General features: G+C 42.0%; 1 protein-coding gene across 5 annotated transcripts in view; it reads left to right on the top strand.

Annotated features, from left to right (window-relative positions):
- The window catches only part of ADAM12 (ADAM metallopeptidase domain 12), a 395681-nt gene that overhangs the window by 213694 nt on the left and 157509 nt on the right, over positions 1 to 24478 (top strand). For all 5 annotated transcript variants that reach the window (XM_069980036.1, XM_069980034.1, XM_069980038.1 and 2 more), the window contains 2 exons: positions 12247 to 12323; positions 19410 to 19593. In XM_069980036.1, coding sequence (XP_069836137.1) covers positions 12247 to 12323; positions 19410 to 19593 — 261 coding nt within the window. The remainder of the gene's footprint in view (positions 1 to 12246; positions 12324 to 19409; positions 19594 to 24478) is intronic.

Raw genomic sequence — 24478 nt, 5'->3', positions numbered from 1 at the left:
TCAAGGTCTTAGGATCAAGTTAGGTTATAGATAGTAAAATGGAAAATTAGGAAAAACATCACAAAAAAAGTCTTATTAAAAAACATTTAAAAATATAACTTTAAAAATAGGTCAGTGAGTTTTCTGATGACACTATCACATACTTTAAAGAGACCCTGTCAGTAGGCTTATGCTGTCTTATCTAAGGGTAGCATAAACTAGTGACAGAGAAGCTGAACAGAATGATGTATCACTTTCATAGTTCTCTGCAGCTGATTTGGACATATCCTCCCGTATAACAAGGACTCTGAGCTCTGCACACTAGTCCTCTCCATTATTTGCAGGTGCTCAGTAGTCCTTGATATTTATGAGCACCAGCTCCCTCTGCCAAATGGTGGCTGATTGGCAGTTGTCTTTCTATGCTGTGTATGTATACTTTGTATAGGCAGACAGCTGTCAGTCAACACTTGGAGGACTTGGGGAATGGTGCGGCATGAAGCCCATTCTCCTGCATATCAAGAGAACGGCTGAACAGATGTAAGTATTACATTGTTCTGTTTAGCATTTCAGTCACTACTTTATGCTGCCTCCATTTAAGGCACCTTCAACAGATTCCTCTTTTAAAGGAGAAGTCTGGCGGATTCTAAAACTCAGCAGCCAAGATGAGCAGGAGGGAAATTGATTACAAGTATTAACTTACCTTGTGCCCTCAGTGAGTGGTGAGACTGGCCATGGGTACCCCGTCAGAAAGGCTGATGGACTGGCTGTTCAGCCAATCAGTGACTAGAGCGGCATCCCACCCCAGTCACTGACTGGTTGAGCGGCCAGTCCATCAGTCGGGTCTTAAAGTGTCGGCTCCAGAGATCCCAGAGCCTGGCGGGGGTCCTGCAACTGGTCCCACCACTCACCGCTGGCACAGGGAGAGGTAAGTTATTTCTTATTATCAATTTCCCCCCTGACCCTGCTGGCTGACGAGTTTTACAAGAGCAGCCCCTTCTGTACAAGCTTCTATACAAGTAGGATTCCTACTACAGGTAATATCCTCATTGACCATCTCCACCCCTGTGGTTAGTACCCCAGTACTTAGGTCCCCCTATAGGTAACCTGCCTAGTTGTCTGGTCCCCTCCATAGGCATTCTCCCCAGTAGCTAGGCCACCCTTTCAGGTAGCATCCTCAGTTGCCTGGTCCCTCTGTAGGTATTTTTCCCAGTAGCTAGTGGCATACAGAATAGTCAGGGCCCCTGGGAGCCTAATAGCTGAGGTGCCTCCAGCTTCCCCTACTCTCTACACCCTGCAGCTGGTCAGCCCCCTGGACGCTCTCAATCCCGCCACCACCTGATGCTAGAAATGGCCCTAAGTATGTAGAATGTTCACCAATGCCAGGAACCATAACCAAAGCAAAGTCCAATCCACGACCCCTTCTCTTTACCACTGTCCTCCCCAATGTGCACTGAAACTAATAAGTCGTCTTACAGGCTTGAGATGTTTTCAGTCATTTAGAAGTAATTTAGTCATCTTTACGCGAGGGTGGCCGGTGTCTATTTAGTTATTTTCCAAAACGGAGACTCTAAATAAGGAACCACATGCCTGACAGCTGCATTTTACTAGACGCAGCTCAATCATGCATATTTTATTTCATTTGCAGAGCAGATTAAACATGTGGAAGTGTTTGCTGTTTTTTTCCACTTTTTTTTTGTAATTTATTATTATTTGGATGTGACAAAAATGCTGTGCGCTGCTGTGGTCTCAGCATCCAAATACAGATGGGAAATGGATGGCAACCTCTGCTTGTGTAAAATTATCTACTGAAGCCCATATTAAAGTAAAATTACTTGTAAAGTAGACTTATAAATGGTGATTATAGTCATATGAACCGAATAGAGAACACAAGTCGTCGCATTATACTACTTTCTCTTTTCGTTGCTTAAAGGGGTAGTTCACAAAAAAAATTATTTCAAATCAGCTGGTGGCAGAGATTTGTAATTTACTTCTATTAAAAAATCTCCAGTCTTCCAGTACTTATCAGGTGCTGTATGTCCTGCAGGAAGTGGTGTATTCTTTCCAGTCTGACACAGTGCTCTCTGATGCCACCTCTGTCTGTAACAGGAACTGTCCAGAGCAGCTGCAAATCCCCACAGAAAACTTCTCGTGCTCTCCAGACTGGAAAGAATACCACTTCCTGCAGGACATACAGCAGCTGATAAGTATTGGAAGACTTGAGTTTTTTTTTTTTTTTTTTATAAAAGTTCAATTTATATCAAATAAAAAATAAATTTCTATGTAATTTATAGTCCTGTACAGATAATAAATAATTGTTATATAGTGAAGCTGACTTCTGATTGTTTCCTATGATTTTAATTCAGACAGTTTTTTAATTATCTACAGGGTTTTTTTTTTAAAAAAAATTCTGTTTTGAAGAGCAAAAGATACAGCAACAATTTAACAGATCAGTTCAAATAATAAAATGTATAGAATAGAAATAGATCCAACAGGCTGTAATAACACAATAAACCATAGCACAATCGACATGCGTATATGTATGTCAACATAACACAACAGAAGCTACCGAACCACCACCCCTTGTCCCCTGAAACGTTTTAATATTTAAAGAGGAGACTCCAAGGAACCTCAGAGGATCTCCGAGAAGAACACTGAATTAGAGAGAAAAGAGAGAAGTAGACCTAGAAGGGGATGTATAAAGAAGTGAATGAAGGAAATGAAAGAGGATGAACACTAGGGTAATGAAAAATTATTATTGGATTAAATTATTAATAGATTAGGGAGGGGATCAGGGGCGTAGCTAGCATTCATGGGGCCATAGCAAAAAACTTTATAGGACCCCCCCCCATGCCTGCAGCTGCAAAAGTGACTGGCAGAGCAGAGAGCCAATGACACATTAGGGGCCCTTATGGTTAAATACACTAATGCAGGTACAGACTACCTTCTGCTTAACCCCTTATGTGCTGCAGTATGTAAGTGACCCATTTTAACTCACATGCTGCACAAAAAAGGGCTAAAAAGCAGAAGACAAGGAGATCTCTGCTTCACTGCTCACCCCTGACTGCTAACCCCTGACCTCTGCACAGAGGTCCGCACATTTTCCTACTTGATTGCAGCAGCCGGAGAACAGAGGTCAGGGGTTATCAGAGCAGTGAAGCAGAGATCTCATTATCTTGTGCTTTTTAACCCTTTTTTTGTGTTGCAGCTTGTAAGTGAACACTGGGTCACTCACACACTGTAGATAAGGGGATTAAGCAGAACGACACAGGATGGCTGTTATCTTTCCTATGCATCCCCAGGGTCCCCCCTCTCCCCCGGGCCCCATAGCCGCTGCCTGCCCTGCCTCTATGGTAGCTACTCCACTGGAGGGGATGATAGGAGGGTGAGAGGGCTATAAAAGAACAGCCCAGTGTCGCTAAAACTCACCTGTCTCCGAGGTGAAAGACCTCCATGGGGCCATCCAGCCGGTATCCCAACAGGCATTCTCTTATGAAGAATTTTGACCAACCTCCGGTACCAATACCCAGATGTTACTGCAATCTCTTCACTTCATATACTTATACTCAGGGGTGGATTAACCTTATCATAGGCCCGGGTTGTTTGCATGTCATGGCAGTACTGTAGCAAGGAGACAATACACCACTGAAAGTATAAGTCTGTTTGGGAAGCCGTGGGCCCCCCAGGATCTCAGGGCCCCGGGCTACCACCCAAAGCGGACCTATTGTAATCCGCTGCTGCTTATACCCCAGTCAACACACAGAAATAAAACAGAGTGCAGATCTATGTATGGCATACTTTGGCAACTAAAATTTTCCTAATTTTAGCCAAAGCTTCCTAATGACCTAAGCTGTTGGATGAATAAACATTAAACAGCAGATTTACTATTGTATTTTTAGCCTGAAGTCTTCAGAGACATAAATTACTCAGCATCGGAGTCAGAATCGTATGTTATAAAGATATAAAACATGGAGGTCTGCACTTAATCAGGGGTATTGTTATTATTCTCTGGAAAACAAATCGGCAAAATGTGTTTTTTATTGATGCTTTTGCATTGTTTGTTGTGTGTTGTTCCCGCTGGATTTGGTGGTAACGCATTCCTCCATGTTCATTTTTGTGCTGGTTTATTATTACCATTTCCACCTTTTTAGGCAACTCCAAAAGAACAGAGGAACACTGAACAATGAACACTGTGTAATACATCCTTGCACATAGGTGGCGCTGTAGGGAAATCCAATGATCATCGGCTGATTGTTGATTTAGGTTTGGTACTACGTGTAATAGCAATGACTGGTCAATCGCTGACGATTCCCCAAACACCTGATACCTTACCTCTCCCAGCTCCTGGTCTTTTCTCAAATGCTCTGTAGCTTACAGGCCCTGGCGGCGGCAGCAGCATCTGAGCAGCCTGTCAGCTGACAGGCTGCTCAGATGCTGCTGCCTGGATCGGGAAGCTGTGGAGAACAGGAGAGAAAGAGGACCGGGAGCGGGGAGAGCTAAAATGTTTGGGAAAGGGCTGCATGTACATCGCTAACGATGTCCATTCAGCCTTTACTGTCCGATTATTGGGCTGTGTAATAGGTCAAGTAAACAAGCGCCAATCCAGCCGATCGGCGTAATTTAATAAAAAGGTCAGGCTGTGGTCGGCCCGTGTAATAGTACCCTAAGGGTACATTGAACAGTGTGTAAATGTATGTAAAGAATCATAATAATTAAAGGGGTTGTCCAGACCCACAAAATGTGCGCCCACGACTGGGGGGAGGGGGAATGGAAAAATGTATACTCACCCATCTGATCCCCTGCCGTGGGTCAGAGCTACATCCAGGGAATTGCTGAGGGGATGACAAAATGAAAGGGAGAAGGGAGAACAGCCTGGATCGTATACTTTTGCAATACAGAAGGAGAACAGCCAGGATCATGCACTGTTGGCATAGGCATGTGGGAAAACAGGGCAGGTGAGTATCATTTTTTTTTTATTTGAGTCAGGGAATAAACATTTTGTATGGCCCTTTAAGGGTACAAACCCACTTGACGTATTTGCTGCGTGAATCAGTCTTAAAAATAAGCAGGCAAAACGCAGGTTGGCTTTATACAATTGTTCTGTGTTAAAATACGCAATTGCGTATTTTTGAAGCGTGAAGCTTGTTGTTAGCAAAGCATCAGTTGTTAACAACCTGTGCGAAAAACGCATGTAGCTTCACGCTTCAAAAATACGCAATTGCGTATTTTAACGCAGAACAATTGTATAAAGCCAACCTGCGTTTTGCCTGCTTATTTTTAAGACTGATTCACGCAGCAAATACGTCAAGTGGGTTTGTACCCTAAAGGAGGACAGCCAAGACAGGCCAAGGAGCAGGCTGCAGAACTGCTTAATGTTATGAGCTATGGACATGTGGTTAGATCTATAGTATGGGCACAAGTCCCAGCCAAAACTGAAAGCATTGCATTGATATATGACGCTTTTATGCTGCGTTTACACGGAACGATCGAATTCGAACGATAATCGTACGTGTAAACGCAGCGAACGATGAAGTGACGAGCGAGACATCGTTCATTTTGATTTTTGAACATGTTCTCAAATCGTCGTTGGTCGTTTGCAAAAAAATTCGCAGATCGTTCCGTGTAAACAGTCGTTCACCGATTTAACCTATGTGCGAGATAGACCTAAGCGATCGCAAAACGATTTTTCCGTACGAAAAAAATTGTTACTTCGAAATCGTTAATTGTACGATCGAGCGAATTATCGCTACGTGTAAACCCAGCATAAGTTCAGGCTGTTAAACCTGCCAATGGGCTTGGATTTGCCTAAGTAATATGGACACACACATAAATCTGTATTAAATGTGCGATAAAGCAGCAGGACATTGGTTGTACATGTAAATTCGGCTCTATTCTGCCATGTGCACTGCACATAGCTTTTCTACATAGACCAATTTTGATCAATGCACAATAGAAGGAAATTACGCCCAATTCTCCAAACCCTTCAATAATGTGTTTTTTTTTCTATTCCTGAAAAAACAAGCAAAACAGAACAAAATAAGCCGAAGACAAATTGATTGTGATAGCTAACAATAACACGTCCTGGAGCGTTCCTGGCATCGGTGTCTCCACCATAAATGGAAATGAAACAGGTTGGGCAAGAAATCCGTGACCGAAGGGAATTATCATCATTTCCAATCATTTATGCGATTTGTTTTAGAGGAACATAACCCTGAGAAGTTCTTATTTTGATTTAGCCATTCTTCATGGAAATATATTTAAAAAAAAAATTGCACTTATTCGGCAGGCTTTAGGGATTGGCATTGGGTTTACTACTGTTCAGATTGGCTGGTAACAGAGATGAGCGAAAAGAAGCATACTCAAGACCATTTGAACGCCAGAAATTGGATGCAGCCCTAGGGAGTCCAGGAAAACATGGATACAGCCAAAGGCCATAGGCTACAGTATATCCATTTTTCCCAGACTCCCTAGGGCTGCATCCAACTTCTTCAGTCACCGGTAATCAAATGGTGAACAATCGGACTTGAGTATGCTCAAGTTGCGCTCATATTTGGCTGGTAACACAACCCATGACACCACTTTGGCCATGGGTTATGTTTTCAGCCCAGCTCCAATCACATGAATGGCGCAATACCAGACCCAGCCTATAGATGGGCACTGTTCCTGCATAATATAGCAAATCCTGTGTTCAACATTATAAAAAAAAAACAAAAAAAACGTACCAGTCGCTTTAATAATTTTTTTTACATATGCTAGAGACTATTGGGAAGCGTTTAACCCCAACCAATTCCTAGAACATGCAGGGAGCATGGACTTTACACTAACCCTGGAGGTATACTGTGTACTTGAACGTTTTGCATTTGATTACCGGTGGCTGACAAAGTTGGATGCAGCCCAAGGCCATAGACTGTATCCATGTTTTCCGGGCAGTTTTAAGGTTACATCCAGCTTCTTCAGTCACTGGTAATCAAATGCAAAACGTTCAAGTTTGGATGAACCCGAATGCAGCACACTTGGGTTCGGACAAACCTGAGTGCTCTCGAGGTCCGCTCATCTCTAGCCCTGTGGTATCTGCACCAAAATGTCAGCAGCAAATCCTAGAAGTCCTGTAAATTGTGGGGTGCGGCCCCCATGAATTTGACATGTTTTTGACATCATAGATAGCAGGAACATTTTAAGCAGTTTGCTATTCAGTAGCCCTTCTGTGAGTCCGCAACAGACTCTTGGTCTTTAATCCCCAATCACATACAGTAAGTAACCCTTGGGTGCCCATGGGAGACTAACCCTTAAACTACTCTAATGCTGCGTTTACATGGAACGATTATCGTTCGAATTTGCACGATAACGATCAAATTCGAACGATAATCGTACATGCAAACTCAGCGAACGATCAAACAACGAGCGAGAAATCGTTCATTTTGATATTTGAACATGTTCTTAAATCGTTGTTCCTCGTTCGCAAAAAAAAAATTCGCAGATCGTTCCGTGTAAACAGTCGTTCACCGATTTTACCTATGTGCGAATTTTCCGTACGATATATCGTTCCGTCTAAACGCTGATCGTTATAAAAAAAAATTGTTACTTCAAAATCGTTAATCGTACGATCGGGCGAATTATCGTTCCGTGTAAATGCAACATAAGGCTGGGTTCACACGTACAGGATCTGCAGCAGATTTGATGGCGCAGATTTGAAGCTACAGATTCAAAGCAAATCAATTCTAGGCCATCAAATCTGCTGCAGATCCTGTATGTGTGAACGCACCCTAATATGGAAAACGGGACCCGCCTGCTATCCACCCCACTGGTCTCTTTGCTATCTATACATCACAGGGAGTCTACCTGTCAGACCTATCCACGTAGAGAGGGGGCGGAGCTATCACAGGGAATCCCGTTCTTTGCTTCTTATATATATATAAGTCTGAAGACAAGACTGTTGAATTAGGGGAAGCAGAATCAAAGGTGCGGGGTGTATCCCATAGCAAACAATTGTACATCTCTGTGGACTGCTACCTGCTGGTACAAACCTATACCTACCAGATTGTTACATACATGCACCGTGGCAAATTTATTTACTGCTCCTCTCTTACTTTGATTTATTAACTTTTACAGAAAACTAACACTGTACTGATGTACAGTGGTACCTTGGATTCCGAGCATAATTCGTTCCGGGACCGTGCTTGTAATCTAAATCCACTCTTATACCAAAGCAAATTTTTCCATAAGAAATCATAGAAATGCAGACAATTGGTTCCACACCCCAAAAATAATGATTTATTATTCTGAATAACATGTAAAACAAATGAAACAAACATTCAGAAACAGCAGAATATGTGATATTATAAGTTACTGTACAGTAATGGAGAGGATGGGAAACACAAGGGCGGACAGAGACTGCAGGGAGCATTTAGGAATGAGCAGGGCAGATGTGGGCACATACATGCAGCACTCTCTGTCCGGGGAGAGAGGGGTTACAGCTATGGAGAGATTACCCCCACAGTCCTGTCCCCTAATGTAAGCCCCAGCCTGAAGGGGATCTGCTATGATTTGGAAGGTGAGGGAGACTTCCTGGGTCAGAGTACAGTGCTGTAGACCCCGCTATGCAGACCATGTCCCTCCTCCACTCGCGCTTAGACCCAGTACAGGGAGCTCTTAAACCAAAGCATTGCTCTTAAACCAAGTCACAATTTTGAAAAACTGTGAGCTCTTAAACCAAAAAGCTCTTAAACCAAGTTACTCTTAAACCAAGGTACCACTTTACATACCCTATTAAGGACATTTATCAAGAATGGCATACTCATACGCCAGTCTTAAATAAAGCCCCCCCCCCCCCTTTTACCTGACTGGATTCACTAATAGGCATGCACCTCTTAGTACAGCTGGCTGGCCCAGGCACTGCACAAAAATAAAAAAAAAATCTGTAACCCTTAAAGGAGAACTATCAGCAGGTTAGACAAATCTCACTTGCTGATAGCCCCCTATTGCACACGGTCCATTCTCGGCACTCACCATATCATGCTTCAAAAAAGTTTAATTGTAGAAGAATCATCAGAATACATATGACGGGATGTTTTCCGTGGCGTACAACAGGGGCACATGTTAGTAAATGTCTCCCATTGTGATTATACAGTATATAAATACTATACAATTCTATACTATTCTGTATATTTAGATGCTACAATAGTACCCCCCCCCCCCAAAAAAAAAAATAAAAAATTCTATACAACCCAGACATAGGGAGCCCTAGCTTCTGGTCTCTGTTTTCCATTACTGTGTACTATGGAGCAGTATGTGAGCGAGGTGTTGTCTTTACAGCTGGCAGACTTGTTCACAAATATAACCATTACATAATCTTCCAATTTTCAGCCCATTTTTTGTGAAACGCTGAACTTCTCTCGCACATTACAGGGTCGATTCTCGCACTTCCATGGCGGAGATAAAGTTACCAAACGTATGACAGATCAGCTTAGGGCCTGAGACAGGTTCCCATTAGTCGGCCATAGAGTGGATTGCTCTCGGAATTTGATCTGTCACACTTTATTTTAAATTAAAGCTAATTTTGGTGATTGCATGAAATACGTTCTGCTCTTCATACTTACTGGAAATGTTTGATCTTTTCCAGAGAGCTGTATAAACTTGGAGCGGGCCAGGTAGAGGAATTCCAGTTTAAAGCTAAGAAGGGGGGGGGAGTAAAAGATTGATGTAGAGTTCAGTCTTCAAGTGCCTCCAGCAGGTGACTAGGAGAATATTGGTGGCAACTTTTTGCTTTAAACTTGATTTGGCCTTTGGGGGATCCCAGTTAGACAATCTGTTATGAGAATACCCAATGATCTACCACTCTTTTAATTTCTTAAAGGAAAAATTCCCATCTCAACTAACATAGTAACACTTGTAGGACCCTTGTCCAGTTCAATATTTTTGCAAATACATTCATTTAGCAAACTTGTCTCCCTCTCCTGACATGCTCTTTCCCTCCCATTGTAAACAGCTCATTGTCTAGATTACCGACCACCACTCTGCTCTAAAAGCAGTGGTCTGGCGGGTGTTTATAAAGTTATAATGTAGATATATAGAGATACAGGGAGAGATTTATCAAACTAGTGTAAAATAGATCTGGCTCAGTTGCCCCTAGCAACCAATCAGATTCCCTTTTTTCATTCCTCACAGACTCTTTGGAAATTGAAAGGTGGAATTTGATTGGTTGCTAGGGGCAACTAAGACAATTCTGCTTTACAACAGTTTTTTAAATCCCCCCCCCCCCCTATTTACTATTATATATGAGAAGATGATCTATCTACTCTATTAAGAGAAAATAGAGCTGTTTTCAGAATGTTTAATAAGTTTAGGAGGGGGTGCAAAAAAAAGTAATCTGGTAAGTTGAAAAAAAGGCATTTTTCTCTGATAAGATACATTACAAAGTATCATGTATTGGCTTGTGCTATTGAGTTATGCAAAGTTTATTGTAATGACAGTGCCTATGTGATACTGTATACCTTTATATGGCTTTTGAGCACCTTTATTCTTATATAAAACTTCACATCTTGACTTGGTGGCGGATCCCTTTATCACTGAACCAATAATGATGCCAGTGTATAGGTTGCCTATAAACGCTTATGAAGTGATCACAAGGAATATTATAATACTTCATATAATAAAATCTGCCAATGGCCATATACAGCTGTCGCGGATGCTCGAAGCCTTTGCCAGCTGCCATGTCCCCGGCATACCTTTACTTTGATGAACGACCGCTATAGAACTCTCTCTGCTCTGCCCATTTTGGCTACTCGCACAGAACGCTATGTGCATGAATGTATAGGATTACAGCTTTTGTTTTAACAGCTTTAAGTGGAGTATTTGCAGATGAAACGTCTGGGAGATGATGTGTAATAGATTCCTCTCAGTCTAACAGCATTATGTTCTTCACCAGGAAATGAGGCTGGGGGTTTGGCAGCACTTTATATGTTCCAGACTCTCCAGAGCAGTCATCCTATAATGAGCTGAGGTCATGGACTTGAATGAGAGATAGCTCTTATCACATTTTTTGGGCAGGATTGGGAAGGTTTTATGTCTTTGAAGTGAGTTCAGAAGGAGCAGTTGGACGGAAGATGATGTGTCGTCCCAACTGAGGAAGTTATGAATGGAGAAGGAACGTCTGTGTGGGGGTGCAGGATTATATCCCTGTCAAATCCTAGATGAGAAACGGCCTGCACGTTGCTTACTGTAAACACTCAATAGAGATGTCCTTATACAGTATATATAAAACCAAGAGTTTTCCTTTGAAAGGATATTATTATTATTATTATTAGTATTAGTATTATTATTATTATTGTTATCATTATTATATCAGTTGTTGTTGTTGTTGTAATAATAATAATGATAATAATAAGTAGTAGTAGTAGTAGTAGAGATGAGCGAATCGCTCATCTAAACGAAGCAAAGCGCTTTGTTTGATCAGCAATCCAATCATCAAGCCCCCAGCCTTTCAGCGTTGCTTACTCCCTGCCGCTCCACCCCAGGTGCCGGGGAAAACCTGGATCCAATCCTGGGAAACTGAGAAAAGGAGGAGCTGCAGGGAGCGGAGCAGCGCTGAAAGGCAAGCGCTTCACTTTGTTTAGATGAGCGATTCGCTCATCTCTTTTTATTATTATATCAGTTATTATGATTATTTTTTATTTATTTATTATTATTATTATTATTATTATTATTATTATTATTATTATTATTATATTAGTAGTTGTTGTTATTGTTGTTGTTATTATTATATCAGTTGTTAATTATGATACCAGTGTTGTTGTTGTTGTTGTTGCTGTTTTCAATATTATATCAGTTGTTGTTATTATTATTATTGTTGTTGTTGTTGTTGTACAAGTTTGGTCAGCTCTCCTAGAACACCATTCACACTAGGCAGGAGCATGTTGCTATGGCTGAAATTGTAAACACAAAAACACAGAAAAATGCAACAGCTCACCGCAACGGCAAGATACAGACCCACTATAGACATGAAAATAGTTAAAAGCAGCCCCCCCCAACTGCTAATTATTTATTATTATTATTATTATTATTATTATTATTATTATTATTATTATTATTATTATTATTATTATTATTAATAATAATAATAATAATAATAATAATAATAATAATAATATATCAGTTGTTATTATTATTATTATTATTATTATTATTATTATTATTATTATTAATAATAATAATAATAATGAAGTTGTAAGTTCCTATAACAAGTGGTGACATTTTATTTGTTTTCTCTTCAAGGATCGGTGCTACTATCACGGGAAGGTAGAGGGACATCCTGGCTCATCTGTCAGCTTAAGCATCTGCTCTGGCCTCAGGTAAACTATTACATTTCTTATATTCATACAGATTTTAATTATCGTGAAACTGTCAGCTAAAAGACGCCCAAACTGCTCACCTGGCTTTATAGTTATATGAGTAGTTAGGCTATCCATAACTTTATTGTAGTTGTCAGAGGCTGCAATCACCTAAAAAAGGAGCTTTTTATTACCGCTCTGAAGTGTCATGGAGGTGTGGCCAGAGCACTAAAATACACTGAAGTACCCTGGCCACGCCTCTATGACACTCCAGGGCAGCAATAAAAAAGCATTTTGTTAGGTGATTGTAGCTTGGACATCTACAATAAAGTTATGGAGCCATGTAACCATTTTGGAGCGGCTTTTTTCGCTTATAGTTTCATGGGAATCTAGAGTGTCCCCTGTGCAATAGCTGTCAATAGGCACGTGTGTTCCAATGGTCATTGGGGTGGAGAACACTACAATGTGTTGTAATTGCTGCAGAATCTATCTATCAGTTTTCCATCACATCCTGCTCTTAAATTTTTTTCAGCACTTTTTGTGTATAGGGATGAGATTCATGGTGAATCCGCAACTTGCATGAAGCAATTCAGTCCGAGTACCATGGGCATCGTGAGCTGTAAACACACCCCTATGTATGGCAGTGATTACCAGCCCTTGCATTGGGGAAACCCTGTAAAAATACTTATTTTAGTGATTTCCCCACAAATTAATTACACTTTTTTTTTCTCATGCAGACAAAAAAGTTGAAAAGAATTGCTCTTCTTCAAGGTTTAATGCTTTCATTGCCCTGTTAGTGCCCTTCGGCTCACTGCCCCCTTGGTGCCCATTTGAAATATTTTGTTCCTTTTGTTTCCGTCACAGGTGGGCACTAAAAGAGAATAAATGACAAGCGGGCAGAGAGTGAGAACTGAAGAGTAGGACACTAAGGGGCCAATAAATAGCTAATGGACATACAATTCAGGGCATAGTTAGTGTTCTCTTACCATTAATTGCCCCTAAAATGCCCTTTCACTATCTAGAATAAAATGGTACAGAGTTCTGGGTGTTAAAAGTGCCACCTGCTGGAGCAACGCAGAACTGCAGCTCGCCTATAAAGTGTAATGTACTTTTCATCAGTTTACTCTCTTTCTTTGCAGCCTTATGAGTGCTGGTGTATGGTGTCACTAGAATGCTCTGTATGCAGTATAGTTATGATTAGAATGCTCCCTGTCTGGTATATTGATCAGCACAATGATCTCAATGACGGAATGCTCATTCTGAAGTATTGAAGTGGTCATTACAGTTTTTTATGTATGGTTTGGGGTATAATATAAAGGAAGCAACACCAAGGCCCTGGTTCTGCAGGGACCCAAAGGCCTCTACAACATAAGAAGGTGCCAGTATTATAAATGGTACCAGGTATATGGGATAAGAAGTTGTACATTTTGCACTGGGGCCTCGAAAATGCTCATTATGTGTTATACAGTGATCAGAATGATACTTTGTGAGTGTTATGGTGGTGGTAAAAGTGTTCTATGTACAGTAGAATAATAACTCTTCCTAGTATATTGATCAGTAAAAAGCACTCTTGGAGAGGTAACATGAATATTAGAATGCTCCCGATATTGTATAATGACTGCTAGAATGCACGTGGGTGTAGTAATGGCCACTAGAATATTCTGTGTGTGGTAAAGTGATCAAGGGCCTAGGTTTTATACAGCATAGTGATCACTGTATAGTACAGTATTTACTAGAATCAGTCATAATCTATCATAGTATAGTGGGGGTCATTCAAATACCCTGTGAGCTCTACAGGGATCATGGGAAGGCTTTTTTTTGTATAATAAATTGATCCCTACACTTTACAGACTTTACAGTGCTGTAGAGATAACTAGAGTGCTCTCATTCAAATTCTCTCTTCTTATATAGTGACCACAAGAATACAACCCCCCACCCCCCCAGTGGCGTAGCTACAATAGAGGCAGGGTAGTTGTTGCTATAGGGCCCATGCAGGAAGGGGGCCCAGGGAGAAGATAAGAGAGTCCTGTGTCTTTCTGCTTAACCCCTTATGGACTATAGTGTGCAAGTGACCCAATGTTCACTTACATGCTTTAACACCAAAAAAAGGGTTAACAAGTAGAAGACAAAGAGATATCTGCTTCACTGCTCTGATAACCCCTGACCTCTGTTCTCCAGAGCTCCTGCAGAGGTCAGGGGTTATCAGTGCACCAGCAGTGAAGTAGAGATCTCCTTGTCTTCTGAACTTTGGGTCACTTACACACTGCAGTACATAAAGGGTTAAGCAGAAGGTAGTCTGCTCCTGCACCTATGTATTTAACCATAACTGCTCCTAATGGGCCCTTATACTTAAATACAGTGGGCTGACAGACAGTAGTGGATTATAACAGGGGCGTTCCGGGCGGCAGCCCGGGGCCCTGAGCTCCTGGGGGGCCCATGACCACCCAAAAAGACTTATACTTTCAGTAGTGTACTGTCTCCTGGCTACACTTCCGCCATAATTTGCAAAAATCACAGGGTTTTTTTTATGGCAATTTTGCACAAATCAGGACATCATGAAATTATCTGTCCTGTACTATGAACGCCAGGCTAGTGCTGCCATAGTTACAGTGGGGTGGGGTTGCCCAGGCTTGGTGAACAGCCCGGGGCCTATGGTAAGGTTAATCCGCCCCTGCTGACAGAGCAAGCAGCCATTGGCTCTCTGCTCTGCCAGTCACTCTTTTGAATGCCTCTGGCCACAAGAGATTTAATTTTTTTGGCCACATCACATTATAATATATATATATATATATATATATATATATATATATGCGCAGTTCTTTGTGTTGTGCGTAGGGGGGGCCTTTACAGTTTTTCGCTATGAGGCCCCAAGAATCCTAGCTACGCCCCTGAAGCCCCCTGTTATAGTAGTGAGAACTAAAATACACTGTGAGCTCTCCTGGGATCATGGGAAGGCTTTTGTGCATTGACCACCAGAATTCTTTTAGTGCTGTAGAGATAACTAGAGTGCTCTCATTAGAGTGCTCTGCCTAGAGTGCACTCATTAGAGTGCTCTGACTAGAGTGCTCTCATTAGAGTGCTCTGACTAGAGTGCTCTCATTAGAGTGATCTGACTAGAGTGCTCTCATTAGAGTGCTCTGCCTAGAGTGCTCTCATTAGAGTGCTCTGCCTAGAGTGCACTCATTAGAGTGCTCTGACTAGAGTGCTCTGACTAGAGTGCTCTCATTAGAGTGATCTGACTAGAGTGCTCTCATTAGAGTGATCTGACTAGAGTGCTCTCATTAGAGTGCTCTGCCTAGAGTGCACTCATTAGAGTGCTCTGACTAGAGTGCTCTGATTAGAGTGCTCTGACTAGAGTGCTCTCATTAGAGTGCTCTGACTAGAGTGCTCTGATTAGAATACTGTCTTCTAATATATCGATCATAAGAATGCAACCTCCTTACATAGTGGTAGTCACTAAAATACCCCGTGAACTCTACAAAAATCATGAAATCACTTTGTGAATTGACCCCTAGAATTGTTGTCAAAGTGACACCTATCACTGGAGTGCTCTCATTAGAATGCTGCCCACTCGATATAATGAACACCTGGTCGCGTAGTCTTTAGGATGACCGTCATTCGATACATCAGGGCCAATTTTCTTTACATTGCACGGCCTGTCTAAACGTTTTTTTCTCTTGAAACGCAGACGGCCCTTTTATCTTAAGACTTGGCATTTGTAGCAATTTTAGCCCATTTTCCTTAATAGAATATGACAGTACAATTTCCTGCATAATCCACTTTTCATAAAATAACCCCTTTGCCCTGCAAAAGCGTAAACTAAACAGACCTTAAAATTGTCTTGCCAACAGGCTAGCTCCATTAAGGTGAGGACTGGAGCTGAGCAATGCAATTAACCAATTTATGCTTCCAGCCCGCTAAATGTGTTGATTTTCGGAGTGAACTTCATTATACAATTATTTAACAAACAATGACCTCAATGTGCAATAATTAACACAGCGTTTGCCCACGGTGACGGTTTAATCACCGTAATTATCAAAAATTGCCATTAAAGCGTTACCTCGTAAAATGGCTCCAAGTAGAATTTTTTTTTCTCTACCTTTTTCTACATTTTGCATCTTTAGAAAAAAAAAACATCCTCTGTGTTATTATATTAAGCATCTCTATTGTCTACCCAGCGTATTAAAGAGATATCACCCAGATAGAGATGGATGAGCCTATTAGTTCACAGTCGGTGTGCGGCTCTCTGACACTTGACCTCCATTTTTCTCTTAGGGAGTTTAATAAAGGTCCATTAGCTTTAGGCTGTGTTCACACTTTTAGGTTTTTAATTAGAAGCGTTGTCTACAAAGCCAGGAATGGATTCGAAAAAAGAAGGGAAGACTATGGAGATGGGGCTTACTAGGAGAAACGTTTCATAGACTGGTCATGTGTAGAGATGAGCGAACCTGCCGAGGTTTGGGTTCATATGAACCTGAACTCTCGGCTTCTGATTCCCGCTGTCTGCCTGCTGGTGGATACAGCCTGAGGACCGCCTGGAAAATTGGAATACATCCTATGGCTATGGCTGTATCCCAGTTTTCCAGGCGGTCCTCCGGCTGTATCCACCCTCCACAGAGCGGGCAGACAGCGGCAGTCAGAAGTCGATAGTTCAGCTTCATACGAACCCGAACCTCGGCAGGTTCGCTCATCACTAGTCATGTGTAATGCCCATGTAATGTCCACTGAGCTAGATTTATTAAAGAGACTCTGTATCCACCAACCCACTTGCTAGGAACGTCTGACAAGAGTAAATCCTTATCGGTTGTGTCTTTTAGGCCGTGTTCACACACAGTAAAGCACCGGCAATTCTGTGACCCGGCCGTTGGGTGAACATAGCCTTAAAATGCGCCTGGTGCCTTGGTTACAGAAAAAAAATTATCTTTTAATTTGCAGTGCTGTGTCATACTGGTGTGGCCTACAGTGTCAGTGCCCTAGGTGTGCAACACCTCTCCATCCCCCCCTCCTCATCATTAGAAACACCCCCAGGCAGGATTTCTATTCATCGCTCATGTAAACTGCACCTGTACCGCTACAGCACAGGTGCAATTTAGACAAGTGATCAATAGGAGAAATCCTGCCTGGGCGGGGAGGAGGGGAGGAAGAAAGGAGAGGCGTTGCAGGCCTGGGGCACTGACACTCTAGGCCACACCAGTTTGACTTCCCTGTTACAGATTAAAAGATCATTTTTTGCTGTAACCAAGGCATCTGGCACATTTTAAAAGACACGACTGGTAAGGATTTACTCTCATCAGCAGGCCGGTACTAGCAGGTATGTGGGGTGGTTTGGTGGATACAGAATCGCTTTAAGAAGGTCACAATTCTCCATAATATTGGCCACATCTGAGACTGCCCATGTAGGATACTTAAAAATCTACCCCATATTTCACTATTTACGTGAATTGGAATAAAATTGGCACATGCCACCTTCACACAAAGTTGTGCCCCCCAATCCTTCCTGCCTACTTGATGAGTGTTGAGCACAGTGGCAAAAAGTTGGGAAAAAAATTGTGCAAACCAAACTTTTTGGTGCTCGACCTTATGTATAGCCCTTGATAAATTACCCCCTTAATCTTTCTTTTATACATGTCCTCTATTTATTATCTGTTCCTTGCTGTGTGTTCAACAATTGCAATTAAAAACCTAAACATGTGAACAAAACCACATATCCAATATATACACAAATGAAGAGCTACAGATGGTAAGCCTACTAGAAGCACCTGCCCATACTTAAAGGGGTTAGCCAGGACTAGAAAAAACTCAGCTACTTTCTCGCTAAAACAGCACCACCCATGATCACAGACTTTAAAGGGGAACTCTGGATAAGAAAAACTTATTTTCTATTTAAAGTACATTAAAAGTTATATAGATGTGTCTATACAATGTATTACCACATCTGTACGGTTCTGCCACACTGGTAGCTGATAGAAATCCAGGAAATGAAGAAAAATGGCCTCTGTGCCAGTCCACATTGTCTCCTGCTCCTTCTGCTATCCCACCTTAGGAGACAAATATTCCATGCCTCTGTCTCACATTGTGTGTGTTTGCTGAGCACAGGCTGATGATGCAGACAGGGGGCAGGGCAGGATCTCACAGGAGGCTTGGCTGGATCCCCCCTGAGTGATCCACCATCTCTGAATGGCCAGAAGCAGCTGCTGCACTGATTTTACTGATTGTGATGGGTGGGGGCTGTGATGATCAGCTGAGGGAAAGCATTGCATTCTGGGAACTGCTCAAGCAGGAAGGACAGAAACACAATACAGAACAAAAAAAAAACCAAACAAATGGATTTTTAGTAGTTTCAAAATTGGAATAGACAGGTAAGTAATGCTATATGCTTCATCGGAAGTTTCATTTTTTTATCCTGTACCTGGAGTTCCCCTTTAAATAAGGTATTACTATTCAACTCCATTCACTTCAATGGATTGGCGATGCAAAACCCACACCCAAACTGAGGACTGGAGGTAACCCACTTAATATGACAAATGAGGGGTGTCACTATAGGGCTATATTCTAATGTAGTATTTTGGCGCTCATTTTTTAACCTATTGTTTTCAAAATGAAGCTATGTAACACCTCACACTGAATTGCAATACATATATTTTTGGAGGTGCATCTCAGTTGTCTTTTATTCCAAGAGTATTGTTTAGGAGATATCTGTTTGGGGGGGGGGGTCATCCTGGCTAACCAACCTGAGTGAAGCATTGTTGCCATTAAGGGGGATCTGTCAGTAGCTCTTCATTACTAAAGTACAGGCAGTATACAGTAGGACGTCTTACACCGATTCAGGAGACATAACTCTTGTTTTAATCCGTCACTCCAGAGCTGAGCTATAGGCTTTAGACTTTTGTATGCATAATTAGGAGATAAAGCCCATGGGGTGTACCCCTGCATTGCAGAAGCCCAGCAGCATTCACCCTCTTCTGTCTGTGGACATTGCTGGGCTTTTGCAACCACCTCATTGGCTGTATCTCCTAATTTGCATAAAGCTTCTAAAGCTTATATCCCAGCATTGTGCATGAATATTTAACAACCGTCTCCACTAACCACTATGTTGTATATTTTCAGGGGATTAATTACACTTGAAAACCGCGCGTATGTCCTGGAGCCACAGGCTAATTCTACAAGCAACCACCTCTTTTACAAAGCCGAACATCTCAAGCTGGCTCCTGGATCCTGTAGCCAACATTATAACCTCTCAGGCATTTCTCTAAATGACACTTTACAATATTCTGAAGATTATTTACGACGGGTAAGCAATGTTCAGTGGGGATGTCACAAATAAGAGCCCTTTGTTCCTCAGTTCTGATGAGCGCATACGGCTGGAGACACGGCCTGTCCTCCTGAGTCACTGCAGGTTCTTATTTACAGAACATTTCGGCAGTAGGGGACAAGACATGAGGCTTTAACAGTGGAAAATCCTAGGGAAGCAATGTATTAAGGGGGTTAGAAAAATATGGCTGTTCTGTCCTAGAGACAGTGCCACACCTGCAAAGATTTTAGAAATAAGCAACCATGTATTCCTAATCCTGGGCGGCTCTACCTGGTATTGCAGCTTTATTAAAGTGAATGGAATTAGCTGCAGTACCAGACACAACCACTACAGAATGTATGGAGCTGTTTCTGAGAAATGATGGAGTGACTGCAATGCTCACCTGCATGCCGTTGGTTATCACCTGGTTATCAGGCATGCCAGGATTTGGAGCACCACTGTTCTGATATTATATGCCTATCTTAAAGGGATTGCCCAAGATTTTACAAAACTTTCTATTCTGTTGAGGCCTTTAGAAAATAGAAACAGAACCTATACTTATCTACTTCCAATTTCCCACTTGTCCCCCACAGCTCCCATTTGAGTCCTTCTGGTCCCCCATTGCTTATGTCTTCTGCCCGTTTCCAAGATGAAAGGTTGGAGAAGGACCTTCTCGCTTAGCCAATCATTGACCAAGACAGGACACCGCTGTGTCCACTGATTGGCTGAGTGGGCTGGTCCTGCTCCAAACATTCTCAGAAACAGGAAGGAGACAAGAGATATGGGAACCAGAAGGAGCTGAATGGGAGCTCTGAGGGGCCTGGGTAGGTAAGTTTAGGTTTTATTTCTATTTTTCAGTGGTCCCAGCAGTATAGGAAGGATAACAGATGATCAATATTGTGGTCATGAAAAATCCCTTTAAAGACTTGGGTTTTATTTTCCCAGCAAAATCTATTAAGTTCTCTGGCTAGGTTATACATATGAGATCAGTGGGGTAGAGACACCCACCACCCCCAGTTTGCTAGAGCTGTGGCTCAGAGAACATAGCCAGAAGCAGACAGCTCCCTACATTGTATAGTGGCTGTGCTTGGTTACTGAATCTCAGCTGTTATTGAAGTGAATGAAGATAGGCCATCAATATATGTTCCTAAAAAAACCCTTTAAGCCATTCTCCAGTCTATGATTTGATAACATTGGGCTGAATTAGGAATAAAGCTGGCCATACACATGAGATATTACTGTTGCCAAATCTGCAAATGGCACAAAGAAACGCGACTGATTTAAAAAAAAAAAACTTGTCATAAATGTACGGTACATGCAACAGTAATCATACAAAGTGTATGCCCTTATTAAGGCTAACAACAGAAGCCAATACCTAATTCATATAATCTATACATATTAATGAAACAATGTAAAGCTGGCGCTGTATTCACCAGTAAGATTTATGTATATGACAGTGTCTTTTCAATGATACCATTACAGTACTTGCTCTTCAGACTGGAAAAAAATACTGGACATACAGCAACTGATAAGTCTCCAGACTGGAAGGAATACCACTTACTGCAGGGCACACAGCAGCTGATAAGTACTGGAAGACTTGAGATTTTTTTTTTAATAGAAGTAAATTACAAATCTCTGCCACTTTCTGGCACCAATTGATGTGAAAGAATTTTTTTTTTAACCATCCCTTTAAGGAAACACCTTCTAAGGGTAGGTTCACACTACGGAATCCGTGCGGATAAGTTCCGGCGGATTCCGTCGCTAGAACCTATTCACTGTGGGTGTCTATGGTGTCTATGGCATGGGCGGATAGGCGCATGACCGTGAGCGGGTACTAGCGAAGCAATCCGCCGGAACTTATCCACACAGATTCCATAGTGTGAACCTACCCTAAAGGCCCTATTACACGGAATGATCATCAGCCGAATTAGCATTATGCGGTCGATTATTGCTTTGTGAAATAAATACAACGATCAGCTGATGACAACGATCATTGGCTTCTCCCCGGGTCCTGCATGCTGCAGCTTCAGAGCGGCCTGTCTCAGCTGACAGGCCGCTCAGCCAATCACTGGCTGGGACGGCTGCAGCCAATGATTGGCTAAGTGGCCTGTCAGCTGAGACAGGCCGCTCTGAAGTTGCAGCATGCAGGACCCGAGGAGAAGCAGAGCGCAAGATGAGCCAGTAGCATGAATAGTTAATGTATAGAGTTTAAGCAAGGGCTTCAAGGACATCATTAACGATGTCCATGCAGCCCTTTTTAAATGATTATCGGGCCATGTAATAGGCCCAGTAAACGAGCGCTCGCTTACAGTTATTATTGGGCCTCCATCGGCCCATGTAATAGGACCCTTAGTGTAAGGGTCCATTTACACAGAAAGATTATCTGACAGATTATCTGACAAAGATTTGAAGCCAAAGCCAGGAATGGATTTGAAAAGAGGAGAAATCTCAGGCTTTCATGTATGCCCTGATCTCTGTTTATAGTCTGTTTCTGGCTTTGGCTTCACATCTTTGGCAGATAATCTGTCAAATAATCTTTCTGTGTAAATGGACCCTTAGTTTTCGATGTCTCTTCAATTATTATGTTACAAAGCATTGAGATAGTTATCTGTACAGGAACTACAACTCCCAGCGCGCTCTGCCAGCTATTACACGCATTTAACAACATCTGGCTAGCTCCATCCCTGTGCTTCTTGAGCCTTTCATGGATCCTTTAAGCAGTTTGTTTTGCTTAACGCCCAGGCACTGCCAGGGTTTTTGATCTTGGCAGTTTAACTGATCAGATGTGACACTTTATTGTGCGAGAGAACAATACTTAAATGCATCTAACAAATAAAATGAACGGCATCATAAATCCTCCTGCACTCCCCGGCATTGTCTGCAGCCGAACCGCCACAGAAGAGTCCTCGGCAAATGGAAAAGTGTGATATTACGTCCCGGCCGCAGCTCCTCTATGACGGGTTTATTCTCAGGTAGTGCAGATGGAAGGAAACACCACTCAAGTCTTTCCTTTTTATATCGGCTAATAATAAGACAAGGTATAAAGTGTTCTTCTTCGTGATAGACTTCATCATTGCATCATATTTACTGGGGAAACTTTCTAGGAGAAGCCATTAAGCTACAAAACAACCATCAAACCAAACAATACTGGCAAAAAGCATTCCGAACATAGATAGAAGTCGGTTTAAAGTGCACTAGTTATTAAGAACAAAAACTTTTGACTTTTCATGGTATATCCTTAGAGGGGTACTCCGGGGAAAATCCTTTTCTTTCAAATCAACTGGTTTCAGAAAGTTATCCCAGTTATCAAGGCGGTCCTTACGCTGTATCCACCCTGTTTACGGAGGCTGCAGACAGCGGGAATCGGAAGCCGATAGTTCAGGTTCATACGAACCCGAACTTCGGCAAATTCGCTCATTTCTACTTATCAGCTGCTGTATGTCCCGCAGGAAGTAGTGTTTTCTTTCCAGTCTGACACCGTGCTCTCTGCTGCCACCTCTGTCCATGACAGGAACTGTCCAGAGCAGCAGCAAATTTCCATGGAAAATCTCTCCTGCTCTGGACAGTTCCTGACATGCACAGAGGTGGAAGCAGAGAGCACTGTGTTAGACTGGAAAGAAAACACCATTTACTGCGGGATATACAGCAGCTGATAAGTACAGGAAGACTGGAGATTTTTAAATAAAGGTAAATTACAAATCTGTATAATTTTCTGAAACCAGTTGATTTTAAAGAAAAGGTTTTTCCCTAGAGTACCCCTTTAACATGATGTGAATTGAGCCTACAAGTGTATAAGACATTTTAGATAACTTTTCATAAGAAGCTTTCATATGTTTACATGGGAAGTAGTACTGTATAGACCAGTACTGAGCAGTGTAAGCTGCTGGGTACTCCAGTGTGCTCCCACACCCAAAACATACAAATAGGAGAATTTAGATTATGACAAACTATGTGACGTGCTGCAGAATCAGTTGAATCTGTAAAGAAATAAAAGCAGTATAAAAAACAAAACGCATGATAGATATGGGATAGATAGAGTTGCAGTACCATATGTGTGTTCTGTATACAGCGAGCACAGTGAAGGCGTCAGCTTCCCGATGGCACAGGCACAGGGTCCAGGGAGCAGCTTCATTACATGTAGAGAGTAATCATTCTGTCCTCTTGTGTTTGGTCTCTGGTAGGTGTCGGTGGGGGAACGCTTTGTAAGCAGGATTTCCCTTTTTGCTGATGACACAAGGCTGTGTAATAAGGCTGGAGATCCAGGATGTATACACTGCATTTTAATTAGGCTTTTAGAAAATGAAACGATAGTAGAATCTGCAATTAAATGGAAATATTCACATAGTGGAGAGAAAACATGGCGTCTCGGTGCCAGGATCTCCAGTCATTTCATGTTCATTGTAAAGTGTAAACAACTGCTTCCGTTTGATCTTACTCCGTTTATGAGTAAGATCAATGCCGAGGGGCTTTAGTAATGCGAACAACTGGTATTGAAAGATGAATGCAATCTATCTGTCTATCAAAAGTAGTGGGCATGCTTTGATCTCATTATGGATGCCCACAGTTATCCAGATAAGAAAGTAACGCTGGATTTCTTCTCTGGATAAGAGTGGGTAACTCGGTATAGCCCATGGGTCTCCAAACTTTTGCAATACTACAATTCTCATCATGCATGGACAGCCAAATCCACAGCTTTAGCTTTCCGGCATGATGGGAATTGTGGTTATGTAACAGCTGGAGGGCCCTAGTTTGGAGACCCATGATAAAGCCCTACAACTTTATTCTTCTGCTTGCTTTAAGTAGAGGGGTACATATACTGTACATGTCAGTCCAAGAACATTAGGTTGGTTGTATGACAGACCTCAGACATATATCTTATTGTACA

Source organism: Dendropsophus ebraccatus, chromosome 8 (assembly GCF_027789765.1).
Source record: "Dendropsophus ebraccatus isolate aDenEbr1 chromosome 8, aDenEbr1.pat, whole genome shotgun sequence".
NCBI lineage: Eukaryota > Metazoa > Chordata > Amphibia > Anura > Hylidae > Dendropsophus > Dendropsophus ebraccatus.
Note: the sequence above shows the minus strand (reverse complement) of the source record. Positions and strands in the feature narration are given on the sequence as shown.